General features: G+C 40.3%; 1 protein-coding gene across 3 annotated transcripts; it reads right to left on the reverse strand.

Moving 5' to 3' along the window:
- Positions 1 to 4,036: 4,036 nt before the first annotated feature.
- On the reverse strand, positions 4,037 to 23,267 carry LOC127583744 (uncharacterized). 3 transcript variants are annotated; one of them, XM_052040041.1, is made up of 11 exons: positions 23,181 to 23,267; positions 21,462 to 21,585; positions 19,795 to 19,872; positions 19,282 to 19,374; positions 18,137 to 18,274; positions 13,053 to 13,108; positions 8,507 to 8,714; positions 6,926 to 7,072; positions 5,948 to 6,068; positions 5,326 to 5,438; positions 4,037 to 4,621 (listed from the first exon to the last, which is right to left on the reverse strand). In XM_052040041.1, exons 2-11 carry the CDS (start codon positions 21,489 to 21,491, stop codon positions 4,514 to 4,516), a joined length of 1,092 nt encoding a protein of 363 aa, XP_051896001.1. In that variant the 5' UTR covers positions 21,492 to 21,585; positions 23,181 to 23,267; the 3' UTR covers positions 4,037 to 4,513. The 3 variants fall into 3 exon arrangements, with proteins under 3 accessions (XP_051896001.1, XP_051896002.1, XP_051896003.1); XM_052040042.1 differs by lacking the exon at positions 19,282 to 19,374; XM_052040043.1 differs by lacking the exon at positions 4,037 to 4,621 and having other exon boundaries at positions 5,383 to 5,490.
- Between the last annotated feature and the right edge of the window lie 1,409 nt (positions 23,268 to 24,676).

Consider the following 24,676-nt stretch of genomic DNA (forward strand, 5'->3'; position numbering starts at 1 on the left):
ACTGCAAATTCTCTAATTCAATCCAAAAGACAGAAAGGAGAGGAAAATCAAAATGAAGATTCAAGTCACAGTTCTGGCTCTTCTAGTTGCAACACTGGCTGGTATGTATAGGACTCTTTATATTCCTAAATGAGAATACAGTAACAAATCACATTATCTTCTCAGGAAGTCATTTTGTCTCAAACAGAACTGCTTTGAGAAAGAAAGGGTGCCCACCTTTTACACCCAATCAGCCCTGAACTCTGTCAATTTTACATAGCTCAGTTTAGTTGTAAGACTTCCTCTACATTGTCCTACCAAACCCTCCCAGAGCAGTTAAAGCTGAAGTTAGTCTGGGCTCCTATCAAACATCCTCAATTACCGTTAACAGCATTCTCAATGAAAAGTGTGCATTGGGGGTTAAATTAGTTCAATGTTATTTACCAGTAAGAAATTGCTTGCTCTAGCCCAAACTCATATCTTCATAAACTCTGAAGTGGTCAAGGTTCCTACTCTACATTGGGGCTTGAATCGAGTCATAGCCAAATGACAGTATTCTGGAGCCGGATCAATTAGTCATCCTGATTCCCCCACAACCTGAATTTTCACTCATTGTTAAAATCAGCCTCTATATCACAATGAATTCATTGGCTGAGATAAAACTTAGAATGAATGGAGTTTGGATTCTTGCAGTGTCTCCTGACTCAGTTTGCAAGTTTTCATACTTTAATGTTCTCAAACATGACCATTGCTGGACATTCAGTTCTAATCTCTGTATCTTCCATCTCTATTTTACAGCATATGATGCTGCCCCTGTGGAAGAAGGCGGCCCCACATCTGAGCCTCCTCAAAGTATAGCAGATTATGCACAAAATATTGCAGATTCTGCAAGAAATTTTCTACGTTCTGTGGCAGAGAATCCTACGTTTCAAAGTGGGAGGTAATCACAAAATCTTCATGATGTTATTCAAGTATATTATGTTAATTGAATGAAAACAAAATTTTAGTTTTAATTAAAGTTGGTATAATTGCTGCATCTGAAGCTTAGGCTGCTGGGAAGAGACATCTTCATTTATATGCAACTCTATGGTCCTGTAATTCTGTACTGATCAAGTAACTAATAGCAACTGTTACAAAGGGGGGAGCTTCCTCTTCACGGTTTCTTCAAATACATCCAAGGAAGTTACAGGAAGAGTTACAAATTTACAGTAAAACTTCCTCTTATGTTCCCAACAAATATTCCCAAGACCATACATCACAGATACATCCCTACAGTCCCATGACTTTTGCAATAATAATTTACTTTTATTTTTCAGAGAATGGGTTTCTACTCAGCTTGAGAAGTTGCCTGTCTTTTTCAGAAAAACAAAACAAGAATTAGCTCAAAAATGGCAGGAGCTGACAAGAAGAAATGATGATGAACAATAAAAGTGTGGTTTTCAGTATTCTGTGAGATTTATGATTTACTCAAAATAAAAATAATACGAAAATTCCACGGCTTTTGTATTTGTATGGGCAACATAGTGGTACAGCAGTTAGAGATGGTGCTGTACAGCTCCACCAACCTGGATTTGATCCCAACCTTTGGTCCCCTCTGTGTGGAGCTTACACATTTTCCCTGTAACCACATGGGTTTCTCCTGGATGTCCAGTTTCCTCTCACATTCCAAGAACATGCTGGTAGATTAATTAACTGCTGTAAATTGCCCCTAGTTTAAGTGGGTGGCAGGAGAATGGGGGAGGTGGGGAGTTGATGGGAGAATAAATACAAGGGAATAGTCAGGGTTGGAACTGAGAGGAATGACCTGAGAGCTGGCATAGACTTGAGCAGCTGAATAGCTCCTTACAATATAAAGAAATATGAAAAAATATGAATTTCTAAACATTATACTGCAGCAGCAGTTAAACTATGCTATAATGGTCTTAGCTGATTAATTGATTAGTTATGATTAATTATAACTTCCTACCTTTTGAGGATAAGTTATGTAGTACTTGGACTGGGCATATCAACGTGTTATTTTTGGCCCTTAAATTTTGGTTTCAGCTAATAATTAAAATATAAATGTAAATCCAAGTTCAGTTGATGCTTAGAGACGTTTTGGGACAAGTCTCCAAAACTGAGCACCAATTACAAAGATGGAATTTAATCCACAGTCCTAGCAAATGTACAGGGTTCAGCACTTTCTCCAAGTGGAAATTCTTTGGGCCCGATTAAAACAAGACCTTTCCTGCTGCAGTGGAAGAACTGGCCATATAATGTCAACTCACAAAGAATGGAATGACCCAGGTTCTCCTGGGTAAGGAGGAAATCAGCCAGAGAGTAAACGTGGTGATGTGTGCCAGAGAACTACTTGTATTAGTGAACCTTTCAGAGTGTCAACTTGCTTTTTGAAAGTGGATGTCATTCAAATGTGGACTGATTCTGCCTTTATCCAACATCTGGACAAATATATTTTACAGATTAGGGATTACTGATTATTTTCTAACCCAGAAGCAAAAAGGCTAACTGTGGTGTCCAGATTGCCTCAGATAAATGGTATCTTTTTAGCAACTGAACAAATGCATATAATGTGTAGGAGTTTCACTCAATAACAATTATAAACCCATATGACGTATTTATTTAAACTTTTAAAATAATAAAAAAACAAGTATATTTATGGGAAAACAGTGTTTGGGTAGCTTTGTATATTTTCCTTTTCATGTTTCATCTGGATTCTTTTATAATCAGAGGTGCAAAGGGACTTAGGAGTCCTAGTTCAGGATTTCCTTAAGGTTAACTTGTAAGTTGAGTCGGTGGTAAAGAAGGCAAATGCAATGTTATCATTCATTTCGAGAGGACTAGAACATAAAAGCAAGGATGTACTGCTGAGGCTTTATAAGGTGTTGGTTAGAATAAAGGGATGTCCCTTTAAAACTGAGATGAAGAGGAATTTCTTCAGCCAGAAAGTGGTGAATCTGTGGAATTCGTTGCCACAGATGGCTGTGGAGACCAAGTCATTGGGTGTATTTAAGACAGAGATTGATAGGTTCTTGATTGGTAAGGAGGTTAAGGGTTATGGGGAGAAGGCAGAAGAATGGGGTTGAAAAAAATCAGCCATGATTGAACGGCAGAGCTGACTTTGCTGGGGCCCGAAATGGCCTAATTTTGCCCCTATATCTTATGGTCTTATAAGTTATTATTAAATTTCCTTCAATCATGTTATCAAATTCTTCATACTGAGTTATAATATTTCACTGCATTAATTTTGTTTTCCTCATTCCTTCAAATGCCTTCTCTAATGGTAACAACCACAATTAATCTACTCTCTGGAGATAACTGAAGTCTTGTATCATTAGTACCATTCTAGCAAATTTCTTCTGCAATATCGTTTATATGAAATCAAAGTAAAACATGAGAAATAAAATTCTGAATATGCTGAAATCTGGGCTGGCAATAGGTACAATACCCAAGATAAAGCTTAATTATGCTCTTAAATAAAGCAAAGGTGGACCCTCTATTTATTGTATAATCATTATTGAGTTGCAGTCAGCCTATATTTTGTGCTTAAATCTTTGAAGTAAGGATTGAATCCATGATGCTTCTGGCTCAGTCAGAGTGCTGCTACTGAACCAACACCGTTACCTAAAGTGACAGATGGGGGGAGGTTAGGATGGAAATAAATATATTTTCTTAAGTCCCAAACCCACTTGCTGCAAGTGATATTCTCTAATATCAGTCATAGGCACCTTGTTACTAACCATTACCCCCATAAACTACCAGCAATTTCATCACAATTTTCACCCCGTTACAGGTTGGTTACATCTTCCTTCACAGTTGCTCATTTTTCTTTGTTCAATGAATGAACCTTCTGAACCACTCAATTAGATTTCAGACTGCATTGCATTGCAGTGTCAGTTATTGCCTATTCTGTTTAAAAATATTTGAAACATGATTAATTTATTTAATGTTATCAATTAATCTGTGCATCAAATTTCTCAAAATTGAAGACACTTGATTACAAAATGTAGCAATGATGACAGTCATTTTTAAAATCTATAAGTGTGGTGGAATGGAAATTGTCTACCTGTGGGGAATGAATGATACCAGAGATATTCTTATACTTTTGCACACAATGCCATCTCAATATGAAACACTTTGCTAGCAAAGCCTTTATTGCAAGATGATTGCTCAAGTAACCTCTGAGCGGAGAAATCCTTTGTCAAGTGACTCTTCCATAAACTAAGGTGAAAGTCCGTTTAAGAACTGATCAACTGATGCATTGTTTCAAGTGCAATCCTTTATATGGGGACTTCAGATCAAACAAAGGTGCCTGAAGAGCAGGACAGCAGTCCTGTGCCCTGGCCAACTTAATAGCTACTGTTCTTGTGTAAGACCGACAGTTCAAAATAAGAAATTGAATTTAAAAAGATCCTTAAGATGTTTAAATTATGTGATAAAACGGCAAACATGTTTTTCTTCCTTTGATGCAGCAAGTTGGAATACAAGCAAACACAATTAGAACCACCCCCACATCAGCAGCCCGGATTACTCGACTTCATTGCTCTACAATGAAGTCTGCTTCTATTTGCCTTTCATACTGGAAAAGATCAGCCATGTCCTCATCCATATGTTCACCCATTTCCGTCAGAATCACATCCAGCGCCTGTTCAAGGCAAACAGAGTGCAATCACCATTAATTCCAAGATTCCTGACTGGCAACCTCACTGCAGGGTAACAGGCTGCATTACACCATAGATTCCTCATTTTCCACAGCCCCCAGGAATTCTTAAGAACCTTTCCAGTAAAAAAAAGTGTGAAATGTCAGATGGGAGGAACTGTAATTGCTGCACTACTCCATTACAACTGTGCGTTATCAGCAGGTAACACAGCATGATTATGATGTAATTCCTGCCTCCTTATTTTATTGGTTCTGCATAACATTCATTAATGTGCATGCAACACACAGAAAAAATCCCTTAGTTTCTCAAGCCAGCTCAAAGTGACCATGTACAATCGGTGTGGGAACTAAAGACAGAGTCAAGAGTAGTTTATGGTGCATTGGAAAAGGGATTAGAGCACACTGATGGGAAAAGAACATAGGGATTGTTACTCTGTTCCTGTGTTGTATCTGTTCTAGGAGTATTTGAAGACATAGTGTAGAGTACCCAGCTTGTTGCTGATGGGGGATGCTTGAAATGGAAATTGTTTCTTAAAATCCCCTGGACTGATAATTATAAAAAAAACTAACAAAAGTTTAAAAAAATACTGAAGTAAGTAATGGCTTTGCGGGGGGGGGGGGGGGGGGGGCAAGAGTATAAACCCCCAGAAGGATATATTGGGAATCGATTGTGAAAAATATGCACTCACCACATCAGTAAAAGCCTTCAAATGGTAATCTCTTAATGCCACATTGTCAATGGTTACACAATTATATTGGCTGATGTTGAGGTACTGGGCCAAAAGAATGTCAAGCATTGAACCTAAAAAAGGACGAGGTAACTCTTCTCAGTTGTCAACCAGCAAACAAAGATCCTATGACAAAATAAATGAAACATTCATTGAAAGCTTGCAAGAGAATCCACCTGATCAGCTGTTTCAGTGGTAACATTCTCAGCTGACACAGGAAGTTGTGAATTCTTGCTCTACTAATGCAGTCATAAATCAAATGTTATTTGCAAATAGAAATTTCCCCTTTTTTTTACATTTTCCCCTCTTTTCTACACGATACTCTACAAGGGTTGGACCTGGAATTCTGCAGAGTGGCCTCAGCAACATCAAAGATACAGAGGAAAGGAAGGAATTTCATGAGCTCTCGCATTCTCCTTCTCCTTTGTTGGGAAACATTTGGTCGCATGTTACAACAAACTCAAACCATGTGGGTAGAAACTTGGGAAAACCCAAGATTCTGCACTGTTGCTCAATGGTCAGTACATTGTTGGTTGCAATCACCAGCATTCTACTGTGTGCAGATGAGAAGAATACAACTTACTGTCTAACAGCCTGTCCAACTCAATCTCTTCAGAGAATGCTCTCCCTTCATTTCCCAAAGTTTTCAGCAGAGTCTCCAGAAGAAACATGTCAATCAGTCTCTTGCCAGCATATATTCTGACCTGCACCAAGATGTCTGTTAATTAATAATGCTTGTGATTTTACAAAATATTGTCCACTGATATATTCACCTCCCACATTTACAGATTACACCATCTCCTTTATAGAATACACCATACCCAGATGAATCCAATTCCTGCACACTGTCATACTTTCATAGCTTCTTCGTCATATCAATGATGCACTCATATCACCTGAAATTGACAATGAATGCAAGCCCCAATTGGATCTTTGCCTGGGTCCTTGCAGGAGCCAAAGACAAAATAATATTTACTGCTTTCTTTGGCTTTGCCTCATAAGGCTGTCCCCAAGAAATCTTCAAATGACAGGTTCCTAACCAGTTTATTTATAACAATCACCTTGATCCCTCAAATGTTGGCAGATCAGCCAAAATTTGGATAAATCCAAATTTATCCTGTCGCTTACACTCAAATTAAAGACCTGTGTCTTAAAAACATTGGATTGAAAAAGTAAGAGGAGTCTTCCAGTATTTCTTCAAAAGTGTACTCCTCATCTGTAAGCCATAACAGGAATTACCAGCCAGATATTTGACCGCAGAAGGACATCAATCAAGCACAACTGTTCCAAATGAGCTTATGGGTATCCTTGTCAACAGAAATCATGAGCTGGTGACTCAAATGTCTGCTGTTTTCCCTTCCCCAGAGTAGGAATGCCTAGCCAGTTTTATTGTTCAGACTGCTGGAAATGCATACTCTAACTTTATAATCCAGTGCTATACTCGTGTATCTACTTACCACAGTAAGTGCAGAACAGTGGATAGATTTTATTTTATAGGCACTTTTACATTGATCATTTGAGTGTGATACAAGGGATAACAACCATCACTATCTCCTCTTACCTCCTCCATCTGCTGTTCATATACTTTAGTGGCATGTTCACTTAGCTGTAGCAACACGATATTCCTCATTTCCTCATCTAACACATCTGGAACAATATCTTCCTGCAGGATCTCCTCCAGTACCATCTCATTTACTGTTTCTTTCACCTGTGGGGTTAAAAAAAGCATACAGTTACAAACTCATGTGAGTGCCCTTAGGCATATTTAAACATATAGGAAAACTAAGTAATCATTCTGCACCACCACAGCAATGAAATGAATGGCCAAATATACAATTTCCGTCAGCATTGGTTAAGGAATAATATTGCCTAAAGAGAACTTTTCCTCTTCATGCAGGATTGAATCAGAGATTACTTGTTCAAGGTCCATCTTAAAATCTGAGCCTATGTTCCAGATCAACATTATAGAGCAGCATTGTGAAGTCTTTTTGATGAGGTGATTAACCAAGAACTTGAAAATACAATGCCACTTTTGAAAAAAAAGATCAGAAGGTTTAATAAGATTATCAGAGTATAGATAGGGTAGACAGTTGGATCTTTTTCTCTGGGTAGAAATGTCAAGTACTGGAGGACATGCATTTAAAGTGAGGGGGGAAATTTAAAGGAGATGTGCAGGGCAAGTTTTTTTATTAAACACAGAGAGTGGTGGGTACCTGGAACAGCCTGCCAAGGGCAGTGGTGGAAGCAGACATGATACTGGTGTTTAAGAGGCTGTTAGACACATGGATACGCAGGGAATGGAGGGATATGGATCATGTACAGGCAGAAGAGAATAAGTTTAATTCAGCATCAAGTTCGGCGCAGACATTGTGGGCCGAAGGGCCTGTTCTGTGCTGTACTGTTCTATGTTCTATGAGTTTCAGACATTTTGCCCTCAACCAACATCAGTGTTTTTTGAGAGTTCTGGGTGTGCACATATTGGTCCCAGCACTTCCTATATGGTAATAGTGAAGACACTTCAAAGATCTCATATCTATCATAGTTTAACATCCACATTAAAATGTCATTTATCATCTTTCCAGCCATGATTCAGCTGGCAGTACTTTCAAATTTGAATTAGAAGGTTATGGGTTCAAGTCCTACTCCAGAGACTTGAGCTCAAAAGTCAAGGTTGATGCTCCAGTGCAGTGCTCAGGGAGCATGCAGTGTCAGAGGTTCTTTTTTTTAAGATAAGACATTTAATTAAGTAGAAATAACAAAAAAAACCCTCAAATAACAGCAGAGAAATCCCCAGTGTCCTGGTCAATATTTATCCCTTAATCAACACAGAAATATACCTGACTTATTATCACATTGCTGTTGGTGGGAGACTCCTGTAAACAAACTGGCTTTCAGGTTTTACTTTCTGTAACAGTGGCAGCAATTTAAGAATACTTCATTGATTGTGAGGTGCTTTGAAGTGCCCAAAATAAAAATACACATTTTAGTTTCTTGCTTTTTTTTCCCCATCCCAACAAATAGAAGAAATTTTGTCCATCTATTATGTTGACAGTATTAAATGACAGAAAGAAAAGAGTGAATTTTTCAGTGCGTTGCTTGGTCAATGACAGATTATCATTCAGGGAAATCTAAGGAGACCTACAAGTTGTGGCACCATTGGCTCAATCGTCTCCATTATTAGTTCTGTCAGAGATTTATTGACGGTGGCAGTGGTCAGGTGAACGTTAACAAACTCCTCAAGAACATTTCTGATCAATCCTCTTGTGAGGTCACTGATTTCTTCCTCCAAGAGTGTTTCCAATATTGACACTGCTGGTCGTTGCTTGAATGCAACCAGTTGTGCTGTTTGTCTGAAAAATAGAAAAGGCAAGTTTTAAAAATCTACCAGAAAAATCACACCACTGATAACAGATGACCAGTAATTGGAGAAAAAAAGCCGTAAATGTTGACAATTAGAAACAAAATCAGAAACAAAATTGCTGGCAGAAATGGGCAGGTCAAGCAGCATCAGTGGAAAGAGAAACAAAGTCAATAGATCAGAGAACCTTCATCAGAACCGGAAAAGTGAGAAATCAGGGGTGGAGAGAACAGAGGGAATGTCTGTGATAGGAATCAGACCAAAGATATCAAGGTAACAACTAAGTTAAAAATTGACAGTTGGAGATAGAACAAAGGAAGAAATTGAAAAAGAGAGGTACTGCCCCATCTGTGGAGAGAATAAGGAGTGGCTATCTCAAGTTGTTCAATGCACCCAGAGGATGACAAACTTACATAGAGCATCAATGGAGTAATGTAGGGGGCCAAAGACAGAGGGGTAAAAGCAGGAGTAGAACAGAGAATTAAAGTGAGAAGTAACAGGAAGCTCAATATCACCCTTGCAGTCTGAATGGAGGCATTTTGTAAAATGATGATCCAATCTGTGTTTGGTTTCTCCAAGGCAGAAGAGACCACAGACCAAATCCAATACACTAAACTGGAAGAAGTGTAATTGAATCATTGCTCCTCCAGGAAGGACTGTTTAGGCCCCTGGATGGTAGAAGGGAAGGGCAGGAATTGCATCTCCTGCAGTTGCATGGGAATGTGCCATAGAGATAAATAGTGATGTGAGAGACTATCTGCAGAGAGCCCTTATCTTCCCACTCCCAACTGTAATCAAATGGTTCTTAAATGATCTTACTATATTATCCAGTAGTCCACTGCAAGCTGTTTAATCCAGTTCAGTACAGTAGAGCTAGACCATGGTGTGCATGTTAGAGGGCCTATTTACATTTACTCGTGGAAGCATTATTTCAATGAGCAAGTAGTCAATCAGTGCAACAGGGTCCCTGAGGAATTGAGGGGAGCAGAAGGTGAAGATACATTCAAAACCAAATTTTATAGGTTTTCAGAAAGTAACTAATTTCAGATAGTATATCTAGAACAGATATCTTTGGAAAGATAAAAGTTAATGACTTTGAACCCGTATCTCCTTATCTTATCTCCACATATAATTGCAAATAAAAATCTGGGCTCATCTTCTCCATTTCCTTGACTATCAAATGTCCTTATTGGTGTATTTTGAAATACTGTGCTCTAGTCTGAAAATTCCAAGTTTTTGCCTTTCCTCATAATGAGATTGTAAATGCTTGAATCAGAGAGAAGCAATGATCAACAGATCCTTCTAGCCGGTACACCATCACCACTATCCCCAGGTCCTTCATTCAGAAACCACAAGACCATAAAAACTAGCTGAGGTGCAAAAGAAAAGATTTGTTATCACTTTAAAATGCTATGGGATAGTCCTCTTCCCCTTCAACCACCCATTCTTTCTACTACACCACTGAAGGTGATGAAGAAAATCCTGAAGACCACTGTGACTTAGCGACAACCACTGATAACCATTTCCTTTCTGTACATAGCTATATGCCAACAATTTGCTCCAGAAGCCCCTGCGAAAGGTAGCTTCTAACCTGGATCATTCCCTATACTCATACCCCTAGTCTGTAATTTATTTGCCATCTGGCGTCAATCGAGTCCCATCGAAGCTATGCTTTTGTGAAGTAAAAGATCACCTAAAAGTCTCAGAAAATCCAAGTAAATGAGGCCTTTAAACTATCAGCCTACCAGCCCATCTCTTGTAGGGTGTCTACAAGTCTGCTCAGGTATAAAATTAAAATGCTATCTGACCACAGCCAATCCCAACCCAAACTGAGCCCAAAGATTCGTAATTTTTTTGATCCAAAATTAATCTGATGTACAAGTCCTGTTGGGTTTGGGTCAGATAACCAGCCTCTACAAGCAACCATAGCAACTGGTGTGCTCAACAGTCTCAGTCTTCAATGCTTGAACTCTGCCTGGATTCACTAGGTCTGTGCATCTCCAAGTGCTCAGTTACCCAAGGTTAAGGCTCTGTGATCTGTGTACCATTGTTAGCCTCTGGGCCCAGGAAACTTTAGTGTTCTCATGTCCAGATTTTTTCTACGTGGTCCTGGCTTTGTGTTCAAGAACACTCTGGGTGGTGCCAGAAAGCTTACAATGAATCCTTTGAGTGCTCAATTACACCTTCTTGGGTTTAACTAAATATGGTCAACTGCTGCAATAATATGAAGGTATACTGAAAGTGTCGATAATGGGCAAGATAGTGTACAATACTGATATGTTACGTTGCACTTCCATATCTTAAATAGTAATCAAAATAGACTTCATACATTCAAACAGAATTTTTCCACTGAATATCTCATATACATAGATGTGAGATATTGAATGGCAGGATTTTGTGTTTGAATATCTGAAATTTCATTTTTATTTTATTGTACTAAAAGTAAAATTTGTCACAAATCATTCATAATTCATTGTGTACATGTTCATTTTATACATTGCCAGTACTGCCAGAACTCATTGCATGACAGTGTTTCCAGCAGGTGGACAGTTGTATCCAGCCACACTGTAGAAGGACTACTGTTGTGGCTCAGGACTCTGCCACTCAGCAGCTATCTACTGCAAGGACTGCCCTGGGATTTCCTGCCCACCGGTCACCCCTACCCCCTTTCCCATTTGTTCAGTGTCATCTCCCTTATGGTTCACAGAATGAATTAACAATGAGTTGGAGCTCTGCCTCCAGATGTGAATGTATGCATGTGTCATCTGCACACTGCAGCTCAGTGACCAAGATTGAAGTGATCTTGGTTCTGGAACAGGAGCAATGGAATTGAATAGCTTTCTGTTTGCCCAATGGAATAGCTCTGATGACCATAGGTTGCTGGATCACTTTGGGACTTGGGCTAGGACTTGTTCAAGTTGAAGTAGAATTCTTCCTAGCCCTCATCTGTAGCTTCCAGGGTTGGGGTGTTTGCACTGATGACCATAGCTTGCTGGTATCATGTTAAAGTGAGCCAGGTGGTTATAAGACATTTGCTTATCCCACAGGAACAGTACCTGAGACACCAGACCAGCTCATTCTTTACAGTGAAGCTCAACTCCAGGAATACAGCATTCTTCTTTCAGTTTCAGTCAGAGGGGGGTGTACCTGCTGCTGCCTTGTTCTTTGAGCTGATCTTCTCCTGCCCATTCCCCTGTTTCTCTCAGGAAAATGATGTCAATGTCAAAGCAACTGATCTCCCAAGCTCTGATAACTCAGGAACCTAAAACTTAATAATCTGGGGGACAGGTACAACATATGTGAGAGAAGCTCCAATTCCATTGACAGTCTTTTCCTGATATGTAAACTATGCAATATATAGTTTTAAACATTAACAATAATAAAGTGGAAGTCAGTGGAATTATAATTTCCTCATCAGATTTATTTTAATCAAGTTACAATAACCTGAGAGATTATACAGCCTAATATATAAAGGTATCCTTGCTGAAATACAGCATTTAGAGCTACCAATGCAATACCAATGTTACCAAAGCAGCCCCATTTCATGAAAACATCACATTTAAAATGTAGATGCAGATCACCTCCCTACCCCAATCCCTCTCCACAGAAGAATGGAATCCTTGAAGTATCACATCACTTCAATCTGAATACTGACTGTGCCTGAATTCTGCAATTACATTTCATTCAAGATGAATGCTCCAGAATTGTTGGTGACTAATCTTGATGTGGGGGCTTGCATGTAATAAATGGGTCAGCTTGAGATGCCAGTCATGTCTCAGTTTTTTCCCTTTTTTTTATTCATTTTACCAGATATTGACATTGCTGGTTCAATTTAATTTAATGCTATCCCTTGTTGCTTTGAGAAATGCCTCTTTGAACTGCTACAGTCCATTTGACATCTCTGAAACAGAACTTCATTAACTTAACTCATACTCCAGAGACGTGAGCACATAGCCCAGGATGACAATTCATTGCATTACTGGTGCTACAGCAGCCCCATTTCATGAAAAACATCACATTTAAAATGTAGATGTGAATCACGAAGGGATGCAGAGGATTTAAATTTGCTGGCTTTTGAAGGGGCATATGTGCATCCTTAACACCATGGGCTAAATGTGTGCATGAGTATCCATAACTTCATGTTATATATAGTTAGTTTTGGATGATAACTGGGGCTGATTAACGTTCCTGCTTGTGCGCACTCAATGCTGTTTAAACTTCCTGTGTACAGATTGGTTACTATATTTTCCACATTACTTTTGAATTGCAGTCACAATCATGAAGCCATAAAAGGAACAATGTAAATGTTTCATTTGTTCATTATACTTACTGCAATTCATTCTGAACTTGGGATTTCTTCATACTTGGTGCATATATTGGTCGACACTGGGGGAAAAAAATTAGAAGCGTTTTTAAAAAATTTTTCAATGGCTTGTATCCTTGTATCTCACTTAGTGCCCAGGATCATTCCCTGCAACTAGAGTACTAATAAAGTCAGCATATATGCGTAACTGACTCACTCCTGTGCTGGAAAGCTGATGCAAGTCTAGCAATGAATCTCTCCAAGGCTTGGTGTGGAATGCTGCCTGTGAGAACTGGCACTGGGTAACCTGGGCAAGCAGTACAGCTGCTCATTGCTGAGATTGGGGGTTCAGAGCTGTAACCAAGGCAGTGGTGAATACAGGCCATTGTGGAGGACTAGCAGCATCTGATCCATTTATAGATGGACTGCCTGGATGGTATATTCTCCCTCATCACCTGCTCATGGGATGTGATGGAAGCTGCTCTCTCCCTGTTCCTCATTGAGCTTATTACCACAGAGATATCATCAGACTGGGAACAGCCGTGAGACCTTTTTCCCTTTTGTGTCGTAATGATTTAGACAAGGTCATACAAGATAAAGTCTCCAAATTTGCGAAAGACACCAAGTTTGGAAATATGGTAAACAGGAAAGAGAATAGTAATAAACTGCAACAAAAAAAGACTTGGATTGCTGGTTAATGGAAGTAGGCAGTGGTAGACAAAACACTGTGAAGTGTGTAGTGATGCGCTTTGGCAGAAAGAATAAAGAGATATATTACAGACTAAGTTGCACAATTCTAAAAGGTTGTGCAAGAACAGCCTGTGTACATTTATGCATACATTCTGGAAAGTGGCAGGGCAAGTAGACAGGGTAAAACATAGCAGTTCCTGGGATTCATAAACAGAAACAAAGGATACAATAATAAGACAGATATATTGAACCTGTATAAAACAAACTTATGGACAATGTCTGATCATTTAACTCTCGGAAGGACATGCAAGTTCCAGAGAGGGCGCAGAAGGATGTGAGTTCTAGAAAAACTACAGATGAAAATTTACTAGAATTGTTTCAGGGACAAAGGATTTCAGCTCTAATGTTAAATCAGATAATTTAGGGTTGTTCTGCTTGGAGCAAAAAGGGTTGAGAGGAGGTTTGATGGAAGTGTATAAGACCATAACTGTTCCCATTAGCAGATGGTTCAAGGACCAAGAAGCACAAATTAAAAACAAAAGGTACAAGGGGAATGCAAAGTTTTTACTAAATACAGAAAACAGTTATGATTTGGAATTCACTGGCTAGGGCCATGGTGGACAAAGTATCAATTAGTGCCTTCAAAAGGGAAATAAATAGGCAATTATGAGAGAAACATTAGCAGGACTGTGGTAAAAAGCAGGGAAACAGGACGGATTAGATTCCTTTACTGGAAGTTGGCACATACTCTGAGGTAACAAATAGAGTTTCCTTCTCTGTTACTATAATTCCATAGTTCAATGTATCTGGAAGTTTAGATATGGGTTTCGTACACAGGTGACTCTCCAAAGTCTTTCTGATTCAAATTCTCAAATCACATTTCTTTCAGCTTCATGCTTATGATTCTGTCCATTTGTCCCAGTTCCAATGCATAAATATGAGGAAGACAGGATTGAGAACAATCACCAGATACCCTCTGAATGGATTCTACAACCACACAGAATGCAAAGTAGAGGTCATAAAATGGGTGGTCAGCATAAATTAGACTGAAAGATTACAATGATGTCACCTTAATAGAGCTATAACCTGAGCATGACTGAAAGCTAAACATTCCAGTTTTAAGGACAGAAATATTGGGAAAGCAGGGAAAGAAAACAGTATCAATACAAGGGAAATCTCAGCAGTTGAGAGAAGGTATTTAATATTGGAAGCTCTATCTCAGTCAGGAAAGAGAAAAGATTGCAGGACTCTGATGGAAGCTTCCTAAAAGACCATCCAGCAACAGGGAGACTATGAACAATGTAAAGCTAAGGGAAATGTAGCAAAAACATGAGGGTGATTTGAGTAATTTTAAATTTCCACAGTCTGGGAGTTGCAGAACAGTTCATATTGTAATGGTAATAAATTCCCAGAGTGCATGTGGGATAGTTTCCCAGAGCAATATATTTTTAAATGAAGTAGGAATAGGCCAGATTAGATTTAATCATTATGTAATGAATCTAAATCATTTAACACTCTGACACAAAAATGAACACCTTTAGAACGTTGACCATTCAATGACTAAATTAAACATAAGATTTGGGAGGGAGAGGGTAATAAAGCAATGTTTTAAAACATAAGTTAGGCAAACTTCTGTGGAATAACATGTAGAGTGACCTCAGTAAACTGGACTCAGGTGTTAATGAGTAACCTTGCAGACAAACAATGCTGAACAAATAAGATAAGAAATAACTCTGCATTTGCCATACATTGCAGCTGATATAGTAACTTTGTAGAACAGTTCTCTCCTGATAACATTAATGCATTCCAAGGGTGCTGTGGCTCTCCCACTGGGCACACTTCATTTCTAATCTTGTACAATAAATGCCAAAGAGGTGCAATGAGGCAAGCCCTATTCCACATACACTGCACCCATGCTGAGCTCGTCAATTTAATCAACTTTACCTCCAACTTCCATCCTGCCCTCAAATTTACTTGGTCTATCTCCGACACCTCTCTCCCTTTCCTGGATCTCTCTGTCTCCATCGCCAGAGACAGATTAACCACTGACATCTTTTACAAACCCACTGACTCCCACAGTTACCTTGACTACACCTCTTCCCACCCTGTCACTTGCAAGGATGCTATCCCCTTCTCCCAGTTCCCCCACCTCCGCTGCATCTGTTCCCATGATGAGGCTTTCCATTCCAAGACATCAGAGATGTCCTCTTTTATCAGTAAATGGGGTTTCCCTTTCACCACCATCAATGCAGCTCTCACCCGCATCTCCTCCATTTCCCGTATGCCTGCCCTCACCCCATCTCCCTCCTCGACATAACAGGGAGGGGGTTCCCCTTGTCCTCACCTACCACCCCATGAGCCTCCACACCCAACACATCATTCTACGGAACTTCTGCCACCTCCAACGGGATTCGCCACCAGGCACATCTTCCCCTCCCCTCTCTCTGCTTTCTGCAGGGATCGCTCTCTCTGTGACTCCCTTGTCCACTCATCCATCCCCACGGATGAACCACCCCCAGCACTTATCCCTGCCACCATACTAAGTGCTACACCTGTCCCTACACCACCTCCCTCACCAATATTCAGGGCCCTAGACAGTCCTTTCAGGTGAGGAACTGCTTCACCTGGGAATCTGAGGATGTCATTTATTGCATCCAGTGCTCCCAGTGCGGCCTCCTCTTCAGCGGTGAGACCCGAAGCAGATTGAGTGACCGCTTCATCGATCACCTTCGCTCTGTCTGCCGCAAAAGCAAAGATCTCCCAGTGGCCAGCCACTTCAATTCCACATCCCACTCCCATACTGACATGTCTATCCACGGACTCCTCTATTGCCACGTTGGAGGAATATTCCACCTTGGGAGTCTCCAACCAGACTGCCTCAACATCGATTTCTCTAACTTCTGGTAACCCCCGCCCCTTGTCTTCCCTCATTCCTTCTCTTTCCCCTCCTCCACCCTCACGACCTGCCCATCTATTCCCCACCTCCTTCCCTTTATTCCATGATCTACTGTCCTCTCCTACTGGATTCCTTCTTCTTCAGCCCTTTGCTTCTTCTACCTATCACCTCTCAGCTTCTTACATCACTCCCTTTCATTCCCCCTCCCCCACCCACCTACCTTCCCCCCTCACCTGTCACCTGCCAGCCTTTGCTCCTCCCCCGACCTTCTTATTCTGGCTTCTGCCCTCTTCCTTTCTAGTCCTGATGAAGGGTTTCGACTTCCAAAATGTCAACTGTTTATTTCCCTCCATAGATGCTGCCTGAGCTGCTGAGTTCTTCCAACATTTTGTGTGTGTTGCTCCAGATTCCGGCATCTACAGAGTCTCTTGTGTCTCCCTATTCCATCATTATCAGCTTCTTCATATCACCATTTTCAGCAAGGATCACTGGCGAGGAATTGGGGATTGGGCTTCTTGGGTCAAATGTGGCAGCCACGTACTCTGAGACCAGACAGTTCATCAGACACCAATAATCAAACCTGGAACTTTGTTGGTCTGTGTTTCAGTGCAATATATGACCCGTGTCTGCAGGAAAGACCTTAGTTAGAGTTCTGTAATGAGGGAGGCTTGGTCTCCCTCATTGCAGCCTTGGTCTCTCTCATTAGTTAGAAGATACTTGAGGGTATAGTCCTGTTCTCCACTTGGAATACCGTGCAGAGTTTCAGTCTCAATACCAACAAATACCGTTTGTATACCATTCTGGTTTCCACATACCTTGGTCAGACCACCCAACGTTGTGCACAGTTCAAGGTTCCACATTATAAAAAAGATTCAGAAGCAATGGGCAAAGAGTAACAATGAGTGGCAAAGATGATGCAAGACTGAGAGCACATAAGCATCAGGAAGTACTAAACACACAAAGAATCTTCTGTATAGAAAAGTGACAGCTGCTAATAGGGGAATATAAGTAACTAATAAATTTGATTGAGAATTCAAGAAAAAAAATCTTACACAGATAGTGGCGAGAATGAGTAACACACTGCTGCAAGGAGTAAGAGCAATGACACAATATGTTCAACATATAGTTCGATAGCTATGAGCAAAAACAAAAGAACATAGAATATCACGGCACAGTACAGGCCCTTAGGCCCATGATGTTGTGCCAACATTTTATCCTGCTCTAATACCTAACCCTTCCCTCCCACATAGCCCTCCATTTCTCTATCATTCATGTTGCTATCTAAGAGTCTCTCAAATGTCCCTAAAAAGAAGTAGAAGGATATGCTGACACTGTCAGATAAAATAGGCTGGAAAAAAATTCAAGTGCAGTACAAACATTGGTATCACTTTGGTTCAAATGGCCAGTTTTAGCACTATATACACAATGTAATTCTATTAGAATTATAGGAATTATTATACAGCAATCATACTTTCATCTGGATTGTGCATTTTTTTACAGTGGCAATATTTGTTGTTAGCAGTACCTCAGTGTCATCATGCAATAGCACTTCCATTAAGATATCAGGCACCAATTCATCTTGAATCACCTCCAAGATGATTGTGTCCACAAAGTTCCAGGCAAACAGTTGGTTTTTCTTGAAGAAGTGGTAGGCTGAAGATTCCTGCAAGCAGTCAAATGGAATGAAGTTACATGCCCAGAAGGACACATCAGCAGCAATCCAAAGGATTTTCCACTGTGGCATTATAGAAATATTTAACATTATCAGAGGCATAGATAAGGTAGATGGTAACAGTCTTTTCCCCAGGGTAGGGGAGTCCAAAACGAGGGAGCATAGGTTTAGGGTGAGAGGGGAAAGATTTAAAAGGGACCTGAGGGGTAACTTTTTCACGCAGAGGGTGGTAAGTATATGGAATGAGCTGCATGTAGTATATGGAAATGGTTGAGGCAGGTACAATGGTATCATTTAAGAAGCACTTGGATAGGTACATGGGACGAATGTAGGAAGTTGGGACTAGCTGGGTGGGCATCGTGGTCAGCATGGACTGGTTGAGCCAAAGGGCCTGTTTCTGTGCTGCATTGCTCTATGACTCTATAATATCCTCCTGTTGTCCAGTTTTGTTCTGCATGGTTAGTAAAGCTGCTGCCTCCTAGCTCCAGTGAACTAGGTTTAACCTTGACCTCCAACGCTGTCCGTGTGGAGTTTGCACATTCTCCCCGTGACTGCATGTGCATTACCTGGGTGCTGAGGTTTCCTCCCACATCCTAAAGAAGTGTGGATCGGTAGGTTAATTAGGCACTATAAATTGCCCCAAGAGTGTAGTTGAGCAATAGAAATTCTAGGAATATGGTGAGAATAGTGGAAAGTTAGGAGGGCAATGGGACTGCTCTATGAGTCACATCGATTCAATGGGCTGCAATGACCTCTGTCTATCCCATAGGAAAATGTGGAGGGGTAAACAAAAATCCCATTTGGAATGTGGACTTCAGATAATTTGCAACCAAGGATGGAGTATCTCAGGTCAACTTTTTTCTCAAGTCACCACACCCTGCAATTTAACCAACAACAGACACCAGTCAAACCTCTGGTGTTGATGTCTGATGGTCTGTCTTTGTCACCAAGAAAGTTGAAGAGAGGGGCAGTAATTGGAAAAAAAACAGAAACTAAACTGTATCTTGCACATCCTTCACCCAGGAAGTTGATAATGTCATTCCATCTGTGAGCTGCTTTACCACCAGGTATGATTTTTCAGTACAGTGAACCTGCACAATGAATGAAAATCAAAGAAAATGGTAAATGTTGGAAATCTGAAATAAATGCAGAAAATGCTGGAAAAACTCATAGGTCAGGCAGCATCTGTAGAAAGAGAAGCAGTTAACATTTCAGGTTGAAAACCCTTCAGTTCTGATGAAGGGTCTTCAACCTGAAACACTAACTGTTCCTCTTTCCACAGATGCTGCCTCACCTGATGAGCTTTTCCAGCATTTTCTGTTTTTATTTTGAACCCACACAGCACCTGCCTGATTCCAAGGGCATGAAGAACTTCATGTTTTAAGTGCTAGGGAGAGTGAGGGTATCGGAGGGTTGGAGTTTTTTTTTTGGTCCCCCATTCTTTAGGACATAGTAGCAAAAGCAGAACCCTTCAATGAACTCAGCCAGGGATAGATACTTTGCTATCTTACCCACTTAACTCCTGTGCTGGGGCTCCACGTTCTTGTTGACATTTTATCGTCTCCCTCTCGTCTCCTTGAAGATGCCTTCTAAAAACAAATGAAGTCATACAATTGCTTTTCTCCCCACATTCCAGAGTAATCACACTGATAGCAAATTCCAACGAAAATAAAAGCAGGGCACCTCCACTAAAAAGCTATGAGATCTATTAGTCCTATGGCTTGATGCTGCTGATTGAGGGACATTGGGAGAGCTCCCTACCTATCTTCAGACAGTACCTGAGAATTCTTCTGTGGACATTTGACAGAATTTTGCATGAACATCAGCATCTAAGACAATCCCTCATCACTGCTTCTAGGTTTGACTTCAAGATACAGATCCAACGGCAACGGTAATACCTAATAACGTCTATACACAGGAATAAATGTAGTGTTTACGAAAAGAAATCAATTTTCAGATGTTATAGGGATCCAAAAGGGAATAGTAAGTTATGCCAACGTTCTAAAGTGTAAGTTCAGGTTGTTAAACTTATCATACTGTAGAGATAAGATCGACTTATTGTTTTTAATTTATTCACCGGGATCTGTGCATCGCTGGTGTGGTCAATATTTATCACTCATCCTTAACTGCCTTGCGGAAGTGGTGGTGAGCTATCTTCTTGAATTAGTACAGTCCTGGTGAAGATACACCCACAGCACTGTTGGGAAGGGAGATCCAGGAATGAAGGAATGGCGATATATTTCCAAATCAGGATAGTGTGTAAATTGGAGAAAAGCCTGCAGGTGGCAGTGTTCCCATGTGCCTGAAGCCCTTGTCAGTTTTGATGGTATAATCTGCAGATTTGGGAGGAGTTGTCAGTGTAGCCATTTGTATTTGTGAATATCTTACATGTTGATGTAAAAAGTTGGGGAATACTTTACCCATGATACATATTGCAGCCATCGTATGCTGGTAGTGATAGGGTGGTGATGAGGTACCAATTAACCAAGCTGCTTTGTCTAGACGGTGGTGTCATCCAGGCAAGTGCAGTCTTCCATCATGCTCCTAAACTGTACCTCATAAGTAGTGGAAAGGCTTTGGGACATCAGGAGGTGAGTCTCTGGCCGCAGGGTACTCAGCCTTCAACGTGTTCGGTACGTGGTTAGAATCTCTTGCTGGAGATGGTAATTGCCTGGTACTTCTGTGCCATGAATGTTACTTGCCATTTATCATCCCAGACCCAAATGCTGTCCATGCCTTCCTGCAAGCAGGCATGAACTGCTTCATTTGGGGAGGAGTTTATGCTGCACATAATGTGAAAATGCAACATAGTAGTAATCATGTACCATTCTCGGAGGGAGGAAAAAAAACCAAATTGCATTTGTGCTTCCAATTATTTTCCAGTGACACCTGTTGGGAAGTGCAGATGCCAGAAGAGAACTTCATCATACTCAACTGTAACCCCAACCATGATTAATTAAAACTTCAGTGATCAGTGCCACTTATAGAGGAGAAAGCCGACATTGATGAGATACTGGAGACCACTCTGCACTGTGGAAATGTTCCACAATCCAGCAAGGAGTTTAAAAAATGGCAAGTATGAAAGAGAAGCTAACTTTCCAGAAAGTACCATGATCAACAGAAGCTTTTCATGAATATAAGAACACAGGTGTAACAACCTCCTCAGGCAAAGTCTTACCTGCAGAGGACGATCTGTGAGGCAAATCATAGCAGCGTCAGGGCTATGGGAGAATTTTAGAGGATTGATTGGCTGCTGGAAGTTGCTGTGCGTTGACTTACTTGGTGCTTCTTCTCTGTTCAAACTGCACATTCACAGAAAGCAAATCACTGTTCTGAACATGACAATGGCAAACAGCAACTCCTACACCATTATAAATTACTGTAGGGGCTCTCATCAATAAGTCCTCCTTAAGTAACACCTCTAAAAGCTTGTTAACTAGCCATTCACCTCATGGTTATTTGCGGGATCTGAAAATGGCTGTCATTATGTTCTGATGAAAGAAAAAGATACCTGGGCAGATTTAATCCACTGTAGCAGCAATAAACAAATAGCTGCTCCTTCGTGCAACATAAAATAATATTGCTTTATGTAGTATCCACCACAAGCTCTAGCGACCCAGAATCATCACAATCTCTTCTGAGGTACAACTACTACAGGCAAATCAGGATAGTGTTGGTCAATTAATATAGAAAGTTCCCTCAAAAAAAAAGCAAATGAAATGCTGACTACCTAAGTGGTAAAATAATAGATCCCTCAACTATTCTTCATTATTGCTCTTTTTTATTTTTATAACAGTACAGCAGTCCATAATGTTGTTGCCGACACAGCTAATCCCTCCTACCTACAGTATGCCCAATATCCCTCTAATTTCCTCATTCATGTGCCCATCCAAGCCCCTCTTAATAGCACCAATGAATTTGCTCCACCACCCTATCAGGCAACGTATTCCAGGCATCCATTATTTTTATAACAATTTAAACAACAACTTTGGCACTGAAGGCACACAGGGTGGATGGAGGTTTAAAGTTTCATCAGAAAGATGTTGATTCTGATAATGCAGAACAAGAATGTTGTTTGTGGTGAAAGAATACTCTTTTATGCAGCACTTTCCAGAATCACAGGATGTTACAACAAGTTAAGTACAGTCACAGTTGTGATGTGAATAACCATGATTGCTAATTTATACACAGTAAGATCAATCAACAAGTATTTGGTGATGTTTGAGTAAATGTTTGACAATTCACAAGAAGGGCTGCCCCCCGAAAAAGTCATCACTTCCTCAATCTGTACTGTACTGCATTGTACTGCTGCTGCAAAACAACAATTTCACATCATTTAAGACAGTGATAATAAACCTTATTCTATTCTATTCTATTTTACTCCTGCACTAAAATATCAGCCTATAAAAAATGCTTAGTGCAGAATTGAGGAAGTGATACAAGTGATATAATGAAATTCATTGAATATGGATTTTCATGATTTATTTTTGTTTTGTTTTTTATTTCAGCATTTGTAGTTTCTTTCCCTTATATCAAATAAACCTGCTCACCAAATAAAAGATAGCTCAACCGAATTACACAGCTTTCAGATGTACAGTTGCCCTAGTGATCCAAACATTTCCCAGTTCTCTTAAGATCTCCAGATCATTCTCAAGCCTCAGGAAATGCTTTCAGTAAATGACCACAGAGATATGCCTGTAAGCTACCCACGGTTTCTTGGATAAGAAACGTTTCCTTAAAAAGGATTCTTCACTGATTTTATTTGATGTAAATACTTTATTTTAAATAGGAAATCCAGATGGCAAAAGTCCTCATCTATATAACCTTATTATAATCCTGTATCATTTTAATAATGATAGATCCACTATTAATTAAACCAGATTTTTATTCCCCTTACCTGTCATTGTACAATGGAGGAACCAACTACCCAGTGACCCCGTCGAAGATCAGCAATAGGTCTATTGGGAACTGCATCAGATGGAACAACAATCTAGAAAGAGTGAGGTGTGTACAAAGGAAAAAATAATCAATATACAAAACAAATAATAATATGGCCCTCTGATTGGACGGGAAAACATGATGAAAAACTTATGTTACTTGGCACTATTCGGTAAAAAGTGTAATTGGGGTGGCTCCTGTTCCCATCTTCTATTCCACAAAAAATCTTTGAATGATGTGGTAATGAGAAGGAAGTCAGTTTTATGAATATACTTTCCACTGGCCATCCACCCATTATAACTTTCAGATAGACTGTGATTAAGATATTGTTCCTTTGTTGGGGCCTTGTTCAAAAATTCAAACTGAGATCAAATGTTTTTTTTCCCAGGACCCCAGCACAACTCCTAAGTCAGTCATTGCAGCCTCCACTATCTTAATCTGCCCAAAAAACAACAAACTCCTGGTTAGTTAGAGAGGGCGTACTGAACAGTCCTCTTTCAAAGAATGATTAATAAAATCATATTTGGAACTCAGATTTTCTTCATGTCATTGAACCTAAAAGATTTTGTAAACTGAAATTCAAGCTCATTGTCAGCTTCCATTTCAACTACCCAAAAGATGAGCTTTTATCAGTATGGTAATTAGAGGAGACTTGGTGTACATTCCGTTGGCTTTAGGGACATTATAGAGTGGAGCTGTTAAAGTGATAAATTGATTTGATAGGATAGGTAGAGAGAAACTGTTTCACTCCAGATTAACAGATGAAGTTGCATTGTGGAGGGTCGTGGCTGTCATGTGACAACACTGCCCATTACCTGGTCGAAAGACACACCACTGTCAATCAAGTTTGGCTCCACCCCACCCATCAGTGCACACCTGACCATTGGTCACTTTAAGCACCTTTGTACTTGGCCTCAGGCCATTGGCCTGTTTGAACTACCTGGGCTGGACCACACCCAGCCCTCCAGCACTATAAGGAGTGCCCCATGTGCTGGGTTGGGTCTCTTTGTTGCCCTGAAGGAATTGTGAACAATGCTGGAGAGACTGCTGGTAAGCTGTGCACTTCGATAGTGTTAGAAGCATCTTAAGTTAGTATTCCGGTGGCGTGGAGCCGTGCCTACACTGTGTCAAGGGGTGGTGGGTAGTGTATTGTGTTGCCTGATTGTTAGTACCCAGTTCATTGTGTGTGTGTGTATTGTGGCCCCTGTTGTGACTTTCCCATGCTTGCTATCACTGGTGTGTGTGCGTGTGTGTATGTTGCCCTGTTTACCTTTTCCCTGTGTTTACCTTTGTAAATAAATCATTTAACTCTAGGCTGTGTTCAGAGACCTTGTCCTTTGAGACCTTGAACTTGTTTCACAATGGAAGTGAGTAAACACTTTTTCACAGGAAGGAACAAAAATCTGGAACTCTTGAACTCTCTCCCTCAAAGCTGTGGATATGGAGGGTCACTTC

This window comes from Pristis pectinata, chromosome 27, assembly GCF_009764475.1.
Source record: "Pristis pectinata isolate sPriPec2 chromosome 27, sPriPec2.1.pri, whole genome shotgun sequence".
NCBI classification, from domain to species: domain Eukaryota; kingdom Metazoa; phylum Chordata; class Chondrichthyes; order Rhinopristiformes; family Pristidae; genus Pristis; species Pristis pectinata.

Bases quoted from the DNA above. Each gene is read 5' to 3' on its own strand.
- LOC127583744 (XM_052040041.1), bottom strand. From the start codon at position 21,491: ATGATTTGCCTCACAGATCGTCCTCTGCAG. The intron at 19,873-21,461 runs GTAAGACTTTGC...ATTTGTTTTTAG, and splicing joins TCACAGATCGTCCTCTGCAG to AAGGCATCTTCAAGGAGACG. The intron at 5,439-5,947 runs GTAAGTTGTATT...GTCCTTTTTTAG, and splicing joins GTTGGACAGGCTGTTAGACA to GTTCAATGCTTGACATTCTT.